The following is a 10879-nucleotide window of genomic DNA, read 5'->3' on the forward strand; positions in this document are numbered from 1 at the left end:
TGGTAATAAAACCATCTTAATACAGTTCCATATGCTAGCCTGGTAATAAAACCATCTTAATACAGTTCCATATGCTAGCCTGGTAATAAAACCATCTTAATACAGTTCCATATGCTAGCCTGGTAATAAAACCATCTTAATGAATATCACGCACACCAGATTCCACGACTTCTTACCGTGGACATCTAGCCCTTAGCAATTGCATAATCATAAAACATAATAAGCCCTGTGATTGTAATTATTCTACATGAAATAGAAAGACCCTTCTGGTGTGACATTGATTTAGATTTAAGGGCCGGTATGGAATGACTTCTGTTTCATCATGGTGAAATGTCATCATACATAGAACGTGAGATGATAATTAATGAAGTTTATGATGTAATAATGCCTTAGGGTGACAGACGATGCGGTCTCAGGGACAAATTAATTGCTTTGATTCCAAGGTACTAGTGTGCGCGTGTGTGTGTGTCCTACTCCCATGTCACTGAAAAAAACACTTTCTCATGAACACGCGCACACTCAAACATGCAAGACGGCACTACTGCAACCCAAAGAGGAGAGACACTGCAACCCAAACAGCATATGGTACCTTGAGTTCACACTGTATTTGTCCTCCTCATTCTCCTCCCTGTAAGGAGCACCAACCCAGACAGGTTAATACAATGGCATCAATGCCCATTGACATCATCAGAGTGGTTCCATGAGGTCATCATTGTTCATCCAGTACTGTAGTGTGTGTTTTCCATCAGTATGTCATCACTCTGTGTGGGTTCACTGGGCTTCTCTCTCACACAAAATATCAGCTCTCCTCTGTGCTACTGTACTGTACTGTACCACTGACAGGACTAGCTCTTTGTTGCCTCGGTAGTTAGGAGATGACAGGTGCCCTCGTCTAGCACCAAGGACAGAGGTGTGTGTGTGTGTGTGTGTGTGTGAGTGTGCGTTTTTTTTTGTACCATCATCTTTGAAATGCAAAAGAAAGGCTGTAATGTATTTTTACAGCCCAGGAGCAATTTAGATGTTGGCCACTAGATGGCAGCCATGTGTGTGCCACGCTTTAGACTGATCCAATCAACAATTACATATCTGTTCAAAATGTTGTATTAAGACTGCCCAAATGTGCTTAATTGATTTATTAATACATTTTCAAGTTCATAATTTTGCACTCTCCTCAAACAATAGCATGGTATTATTTCACTGTAATAGCCACTGTAAATTGGACAGTGCAGTTAGATTAACAAGAATTTAACTTTCTGCCCATATCAGATATGTTTATGTCCTGGATTATTTTGTTTGTTACTTACAACGTCATGCTAATGACATTAGCATACGTTAGCTCAATGTCCCGCGGGGGGAGGGGGTGGCACCGATCCCGTAGGACGTTAAATGAGGAAGACACATTTCAGTTGACTGACTAGGCATCCCCCTTTCCCTTTTCTCCTCAGCCTGCGTCTTTTTTTACAGGTCTCATAAACCACAGATCAGCTCTATGGGGACACACTATAAAAACTATGTTCCGTCCAATAAAACCCACTAAATCAGTACATCTAAACTCTAGGAGATGATAACTGTATGTGTCAGTTCAATAAATTTTCATGAGGATTCACAGACAGAGCCCCATTCCATTGTAATGCCCAGTTGACTCCCACTACAAACTGTCTAGTCAGGAGGATGGAGATTCTCATGGTGAGAGACTCACTCTAATGCATCCAAATACAGTGGCTGATGTATGGTCCCAACCACACACAGATACACTCACACACACACACGCACGCACACACACACACACACACGCACACACACACACACATATAGACACGCACGCACACACAAACACTCAACATGTGTTATGATAATGGGTTAGGGAACCTAGCCAGGCAAACCAGCCAACAGGAAAATAAATGCTGTCTACACCGTCTTAGCCTACACACTATTCAACAGAAAACACAATAACACACCACATGGAGTACGGTTACATGCACACAAGAATACAATTATTGTGGATAGTCAGATTAATATAATAGTTCGTTTAAAACCTTTACATGCTTTGAAAGAAAAACGATTTCCCAAATAATCCTGTTTACATAAACACCCTCTGAAATCAGGCAACCTGATGAGACGATTGATAATTGTAGATAATCGCTAATCAAAGCAAATATTCTACCACAGCGACCGTGTTATTTTTGCAAAGGCTATAAGATTCAGGCATACAAAGTTTGTATGTGAAAAACATTTCTAAAATGCATACTTTCAGGTCTTCCGAAGTCACTTCCCTCATAAGAGGGAGGCTTGCCCTATACATTGTACATGTACAGACCAAATAGATCAAATACACCACTGGCACTGTTTACATGATAGGAATAATCATTGAAGGGCTATGAGCTCAATGGTAAATTATGAATGACGCGGAAGGTGTGTTCCAAGGAGAGGGAACTAATAACCTTCCATGGAGTTGCATTTTATTTCATTATCCCTTTTATACCATGGTTACAATTGAACACATTTGCCGCTAGAAATTGAATTATGCCGTGCTTATATACCGTGCATTATAGGGAATAATGCATGCTCTAGAATTTCCTTCAACAGTAGTCAACAATGCCATGATATACAGTGCCTTTGAAAAGTATTCAGACCCCTTGACTTTTTCCACATTTTGTTACGTTACAGCCTTATTCTAATATTGATTAAATTGTTTTTTTTAATCCTCAATAATCTACACACAATACCCCATAATGACAAAGCAAAAAAAGGTTTTCAGAATTGTAGCTAATTTATTAAACATAGAAAACTGAAATATCTCATTTACAGAAGTATTCAGACCCTTCACTCAGTACTTTGTTGAAGCACCTTTGGCAGTGATTACAGCAATAAGTCTTCTTGGGTATGATGGCCAAAGTAAACTGCCCAGAAGCTAGGATGTTTGGACAAAGTTTACAGGGAACTTATTCAAACATCTGTAGTCACCCCCCCTTAAAAGATTTAGATGCACTATTGTAAAGTGGCTGTTCCACTGGATGTCATAAGGTGAACGCACCAATTTGTAAGTCGCTCTGGATAAGAGCGTCTGCTAAATGACTTAAATGTAAATGTAAATGTAGTCATGTTGGGCGAGTTGGAACCAGTGTTTTTCTGAATCAAACGTGCCATTTATTTTGGAGATATAACGATGGAATTTATCGAACAAAAGGACCATTTGTGATGTTTATGGGACATTTTGGAGTGCCAACAGAAGAAGGCATGAATATATATCGTTATTTCTGAGTTTTGTGTCGCGCCTGGCGGGTTGAAATATGATTGTCATGTGTTTGTTTGATGGGGTGCTGTCCTCAGATAATCACATGGTTTGTTTTCGCCGTAAAGCCTTTTTGAAATCTGACACGGGTAAACCTTGGCTGGATTAACAAGAAGTTAAGATTTAATTTGGTGTATTGCACTTGTGATTATATCAAAGCTAAATATTTCAATTTTTATTTGTATTTTTTTCGTGCTCTGCAATTTCACCAGATGTTGTCGAAACATACCCCTAGCCGTAAAAGGTTTTAAGCATCTCCAATCCAAAATTAAATCTGGAATCGGCTTCCTATTTCATAACAAAGCCTCCTTCAATCATGCTACCAAACATACACTCGTAAAACTGACTATCCTACCGATCCTTGACTTCGGCGATGTCATTTACAAAATAGCCTCCAACACTCTATTCAGCAAATTGGATGTAGTCTATCACAGTGCAATCAGTTTTGTCACCAAAGTCCCATATACTACTCACCACTGCAACCTGTATGCTCTCGTTGGCTGGCCTTCGCTGCATATTCGTTGCCAAATCCAATGGCTCCAGGTCATCTATAAATCTTTGCTAGGTAAAGCACCGCCTTACCTCAGCTCACTGGTCACCATAGCTACACCCACTGTAGCACACACTCCAGCAGGTATATTTCACTGGTCATCCCCAAAGCCAACACCTCTTCGCCTGCCTTTCCTTCCAGTTCTCTGCTGCCAATGACTGGAATGAACTTTAAGCATCAGCTGTTAGATCAGCTTACTGTCCCTGTACACAGCCCATCTGTAAATAGCACACCCAACTACCTCATCACCATATTGTTATTTATTTTTTGCTCTTTTGCACCCCAGTATCTCTACTTGAACATCACCATCTGCACATCTATCACTCCAGTGTTAATGCTAAATTGTAATTATTTTGCCACTATGGCCTATTTATTGCCTTACCTCCCTAATCTTCCACATTTGCATACACTGTGCACTGTGTTATTGACTGTACGTTTGTTTATGTGTAACTCTGTGCTGTAGTTTTTGTCGCACTGCTTTGCTTTATCTTGGCCAGGATGCAGTTGTAAATGAGAACTTGTTCTCAACTAGCCTATCTGGTTAAATAAAGGTGAAATAAAAATAAGAAAATGTTTCAGCTATATTAATGGAGTTGTCGACTCACTTCCTGAAAGTGGGAATTCCGTGGATGGATCGTCCAGGAGACACTCCTGATCCTGATCCATGGCTGTGTCCGGAAAGCAGGCTGTCTGTCTCAAACTGGAACGTTCCCTCTGGGTCGCCCGGAACGTCCAGGAATTCCCCATCGCTCCACACCCCCACTGTCCCATCCATGGTCGTGTACTTGATGTCTACGGTAACACTAGTCTGGAATGGAATAGCCGACCAATGAATTAGTCAAAACAAACTAGAAAAACACCGATTTCTCATCAAGTGAATACACGACAAGGAACTGTGGCATTGGATTTATTTTTGACAGCAACTGCCTTTACTACAAACCAAGCCATTTATTTCACTGACAAAGACTGAGGAGGGAAATAAACAAACAATGTTCCCCTTTCCACCTCTCTCTCCCTATCTCGCTCTCTCTGCCCTGCGACCTCCCAGGAGCCAGTAAATCACTGCAGAGCCAGTAAAGAGTAAAGTTAAAGGTGTTACCATGGTAACCCTGGATCTTTCAGTGCACTTCTGCTTAGTTAGAACTCAGGTGAGAGTCTGCCGGATGTTTTCCTCCTCTCTCCCTCATCAGGGACAGAGAGGGGTGCAGAGGGGCTGAGAGGTGTGTGTGTGTGTGTGTGTGTGTGGAGAGCCGCACACTCTAGGAACTCAGATGCAATAATTTCATAACCAACCTTTCGACAGCCATCAGGTATAATGAGTGTGAGTACCCCCCAGGTCATTCTGGTTACTATGTGTGATATCATCTGAATAACAGAGTCAGCATTCACAGCTCCACTAACACCATTCTCCTAAACCCTGGGGTAATTTATACAGATGAGCTCTCACACTCTTTATAGTCGTTTCTCTATCCCCCCTTTCTATATCTCCCTTGATCTCTTCATCCCTTGCTCCCTCTAGCTTACTCTCTTTTTCATTCCCTTAAACACTGTTCTCTGAATATATGGCTATTGGATCAGTACTCATCTGAGCTCCATAAAATACATATCTGTTTATCTGTGTGTCTGCGGTATATACTGTAAATACATGTGTGCTGTCCATAGACCAGTATGGAGGATTCCCACTCTTATGGTTGAAGACCTGTAGACTGATCTGGGACCAGTGGTGGGGCTTACCCGTATGGCGGTGTTGTTGTCATCGATGAGTGTGTCTGTCACCTCCAGCTGCCCCTCCTCCGCCACCTTCTGTAGAACCATCCGGAAGGTTCCAATGACTCTGGAACAACAAAATCACAAAAACCATAAACAACCAAACTATAGTGGGATAGTGGGTAAGAACCCATTAGTTGATCAACGCTATAGATCCTCCCCCAGCAGGTCATGATGCAGGGCTGTGTCTTAGCTAGAAACATTGGTATAGTCTGTTTGATAAGTCACAGAGAATCTCAGAAAGACAGACAGAAATGGACAGTGCACTGCACATAGAATGAGCCTTAATCTCTTTAACCTCTTTAACAGTGGGTTTTGGTGGGTTACATTGAATCAGTGTGATAGTGTTGTCCTCACACAGCTTGCACCATCTTCCTCTTCCTCTCCTCTATGTTCTCTCTCTCTCTCCACCTTCTTGTTGACTATCTCATAATCCCATACAGTATGTCTCTACCATCCACCATAAGTCTTTCTGTCTATTTCAGTCTTTCGTTTCTGGCTCCTGTCTCTTCTCCCTCTGCCTGCATGGTGTGTAGGCAAGTGGCTGTGTTTGTGTGTGTGTGTTTGTGTATACGCGCACGTGCATGTATGTGTGTGGGCAGAGTGATGGAGATTGGCTCTGACAGGCAGGGATAGTGTGTCATTGTCGCAACCCGCTACAGCAACTAATCAGTAAAGACTGGCAGACTATGAGTAATCGGCTACTATTAAATCTCAGCTACAGAGGTACTGAGAGAGAGATATATATACACACCACACCAACCTTTGGCCAGTGAGGAATTTGTGAAGTTGAGTTGCATTCAACCCTCCCCAACATACCAACACCAAACAGTTATATCCATATTGTTTTCTCATTAGCTGCTTTCGCTGTTCCCAAAAAAAGCTATTTTAACAAAGTGTCTAAGAAAACTTCAGTTATTTATTCCCATAGCACACTAACTTTAGGTTTTTAACTTTCTGTCTATAAGCAAAGTTTCCAGAAATATACAGTGGCTTGCGAAAGTATTCACCCCCCTTGGCATTTTTCCTATTTTATTGCCTTACAACCTGGAATTAAAATAGATTTTTTGGGGGGGTTGTATCATTTGATTTACACAACAAGCCTATCACTTTGATGATTTTTTATTATTTATTATTGTGAAACAAACAAGAAAGAAAACCAAAAAACAGAAAACTTGAGCGTGCATAACTATTCACTCCCCCTCAATACTTTGTAGAGCCACCTTTTGCAGCAATTACAGCTGCAAGTCTCTTGGGGTATGTCTCTATAAGCTTGGCACATCTAGCCACTGGGATTTTTCCATTCTTCAAGGCAAAACTGCTCCAGCTCCTTCAAGTTGGATGGGTTCCACTGATGTACAGCAATTTTAAGTCATACCACAGATTCTAAATTTGATTGAGGTCTGGGCTGTGACTAGGACATTCCAAGATATTTAAACGTTTCCCCTTAAACCACTCGAGTGTTGCTTTAACAGTATGCTTAGGGCCATTGTCCTGCTGGAAGGTGAACCTCCGTCCCAGTCTCAAATCTCTGGAAGACTGAAAAAGATTTCCCTCAAGAATTTCCCTGTATTTAGCGCCATCCAGCATTCCTTCAATTCTGACCAGTTTCCCAGTCCCTACCGATGAAAAACATCCCCACAGCATGATGCTGCCACCACCATGTTTTACTGTGGGGATGAGGTTCTGGCAGTGATGAGAGGTGTTGGGTTTGCACCAGACATAGCATTTTCCTTGATGGCCAAAAAGCTCAATTTTAGTCTGATCTGACCAGAGTACCTTCTTCCATATGTTTGGGGAGTCTCCCACATGCCTTTTTGCAAACGCAAAAAGTGTTTTATTCTTTTTTTCTTTAAGCACAGGCTTTTTTTCTGGCCACTCTTCCGTAAAGCCAAGCTCTGTGGAGTGTACAGCTTAAAGTGGTCCTATGGACAGATACTCCAATCTCTACTGTGGATATTTGCAGCTCCTTCAGGGTTATCTTTGGTCTCTTTGTTGCCTCTCTGATTAACACCCTCCTGGCCTGGTTCATGAGTTTTGCTGGGCGGCTCTCTCTTGGCAGGTTTGTTGTGGTGCCATATTCTTTCCATTTTTTAATCATGGATTTAATGGTGCTCCGTGGGATGTTCAAAGTTTCGGATATGTTTTTATAACCCAACCCTGATCTGTACTTCTCCACAACTTTGTCCCTGACCTGTTTGGAGAGCTCCTTGGTCTTCATGGTGCCGCTTGCTTGGTGATTCCCCTTGCTTTGTGGTGTTGCAGACTCTGGGGCCTTTCAGAACAGGTGTATATATGAGATCATGTGACAGATCATGTGGCACTTAGATTGCACACAGGTAGACTTTAACTAATTATGTGACTTATGTGAAGGTAATTGGTTGCACCAGATCTTATTTAGGGGCTTCATAGCAAAAGGGTTGAATACATATGCACGCAACACTTTTTTATTTATTTTTATTTCACTTTTTGTGCATGTCCATTACATGAAATCCAAATAAAAATCCATTTAAATTACAGGTTGTAATGCAACAAAATAGGAAAAATGCCACGGGGATGAATTATTTTGCAAGGCACTGTATATACATTTTTTACTTTTATTGAATTGCTTTGGATTGAAACAAAAGCCTCCAAAATACTTAAGTTGGGAGATAATTCCAATTCTGTAACAGCCCTGAGTCTCAGCACGTACCAGACTGCTTAGAGAGATATGGGTTTCAGTGCCTCCAAAGTGGCGCAGTGGTCTAAGGCACTGGATCACAATGCTAGCTGTGCCACTAGAGATTCTGCGTTCGAGTCCAGGCTCTGTCACAGCTGGCCGTGACCGGGAAACCCATGGGGTGTTGTCTGGGTTAGGGGAGGGTTTGGCCGGCAGGGATGTCCTTGTCCCGTCGCACGCTAGCGACTCCTGTGGCGTGTGTACACTGTTTCCTCCGACACATTGGTGCTTCTGGGTTAAGTGGGCAATATGTCAAGAAGCAGTGCGGTTGGATTGTGTTTTGGGGGACGCACAGCTCTTGACCTTCGCCTCTCCCGCTCCTGTATGGGAGTTGCAGTGATGAGACAAGACTGTAACTACCAATTGGACACCACGAAAAAGGGGCAAAAACTATGGGTTTCACTCTGTATGAGCAACAGCTATAAAGGCTTAATTAAGCCTTCATAGTGCATTTACAAAAAGTCTCACGTCAGAATTAGACATAAATCTATGTTTCTCAAATTTCGAAGTTGTTCCAAACGTCAAATTTCGAAGTTAAGTTTAGGCATTAACTCAGAAATCTCAAGGTTAGGCATTAACTCTGAAGGGCTAAGGTAAGGGTTAAGGTTTGGGACGGGCTTAAACTAAAAATCTCCTAAAAAATTATATATCACTGGATTTGAACATGCAACCTTTGGCACAAGAGGCTGCTTTCTACAATAACTCCAAATGTTTGTAAGGCCTTCATAGGTACTACACAAATAATTTACGAGCAAATGGAATTCGCTGTTCATTTCAAGTGGGAGTGAAACGTGGTATTCAGTCAGAGAATTACAGAGGATGTGAATAATTTATATAGTCCCCCCCCAAGTCACACATCACAAACACAGTATATTGGAACCCATTAGGTTGCTACTTCCACATGCCTAATGATCATACACCCAAACAACCTTAATACACCCAACAACCTTAATACACACACACACACACACACACACACACACACACATCCACTGGGAGCCCAACTACACACACTAGAAGCCACACTGACGGATCTGGAAGGGCAACCAGTCAATGGCATTACAGCCTGGCACATACACAAACACACACACGCCTTTAGGACCTTTACAAACTGAGCAAACAGACTTTAACCTAATCAAAGACTTAACTCAACAGGAGAAGCTCTCCCTTGAGAAAGATATCCCAACCCCGAGCAGGTCAGACCAGACCTCTTCATTATATAACCCCGCAGATGAGCAAACCCAAGCGGAAAGTCAACCCCCCAGCACAGAGTACTACTCCCTCATTGAAATGAAGAATATATTTACCCAGCTGGAGGTAAAGCATGTGGAGCTGGAACAGCAGGTGATTACACTCCAGTCAGCACAGACCCAGACAACAGTCCAGCACAACAACACCCCCTTAACCAGACCCGGAGAGCTGGAGGTGGAGAGAGACATACTGTATCTGCACTTAGGACTGTGGTGAGACAACTTTAACATGATAAAAAGCATGAGCAGGAGAAGAACAGAGCACTAGAGGAGAGGATCAGACTGCTGGAGGAGAGGGTGAGGGGGATGGAGTGTGACAGAGAACAACCCACTAGAGAGGTGGCCACCCCCGCAGAGAAGCCAGCAGAACAGCCCACCTCAGCTCCCAACAAGTCTCGACACCACAGCGAAACAGTCCACCCCAAAGCCTGACCATAGCCTCGAAATCCTAGCGGGACAAACAAATGAAGAACCCCAAACCCAGGGGATTTCACTCCCTCTGAGCACCCCCTGTGTCAGCCACCCAGATAGCCCTCCTGACAACCCTTCCACACCCACTGAGGACATACACAAGACACAGATTGTACTCCTTATGGACTCAAATGGGAAATATATACAAAAAAAATTATGTTTTCCCAAACACAGTGTGTCTAAAAGCTGGTGTCCAAACACCCAGCACGTCCTAGACCTTCTGTCTGAGAACCAACTAGGTTCACCTAGTGTAACGGCTCTCCTCTTCGTCTGATGATGAGGAATAGGAATCATCGGACCAACACGCAGCGTGGTAAGTGTTCATAGTAAATTTAATTAAATAAACTGAACGCTGAATGACAAAAACAACAAAGAGCGTGAAAAACACAAAACAGAAAGCAACTACCCACAAACACAGGTGGGTACCGGCTACCGAAGTATGGTTCTCAATCAGAGACAACGATGGACAGCTGCCTCTGATTGGGAACCATACCAGGCCAAACACATAGAAATACAACACACAGAACAAAACATAGAATTAAAAACATAGAATTCCCACCCCAACACACGCCCTGACCAAACCAAAATAGAGACATAAAAAAGGAACTAAGGTCAGGACGTGACACCTAGCCACATAATAATACACACAGGCACAAACGACCTCAGAGCCCAGCAGGAAAGGGTGGCCAAAGAACTCAAGGGAGTGATAGAAAAAGCTCTTTCTACTTTCCCTAACTATCCACCCTGCTATGACGAAAAGACTTCCACCCTGCTACCATACGGCGGGTAAACGCAAGTATTTCCCGTGACTGTGCCTCAAAACCAAATGT

At 42.7% G+C, this 10879-nt stretch overlaps 1 protein-coding gene across 10 annotated transcripts in view; it reads right to left on the minus strand.

Annotated features, from left to right (window-relative positions):
- Positions 1–4640, minus strand: part of LOC115118250 (otoferlin-like) — an 86255-nt gene extending 81615 nt beyond the window's left edge. For all 10 annotated transcript variants that reach the window (XM_065026280.1, XM_065026275.1, XM_065026270.1 and 7 more), the window contains exon 1: positions 4448–4640. In XM_065026280.1, coding sequence (XP_064882352.1) covers positions 4448–4617 — 170 coding nt within the window. In that variant the 5' untranslated portion in view covers positions 4618–4640. The remainder of the gene's footprint in view (positions 1–4447) is intronic.
- Between the last annotated feature and the right edge of the window lie 6239 nt (positions 4641–10879).

This window comes from Oncorhynchus nerka, linkage group LG13 (genome assembly GCF_034236695.1).
Source record: "Oncorhynchus nerka isolate Pitt River linkage group LG13, Oner_Uvic_2.0, whole genome shotgun sequence".
Lineage (NCBI taxonomy): Eukaryota > Metazoa > Chordata > Actinopteri > Salmoniformes > Salmonidae > Oncorhynchus > Oncorhynchus nerka.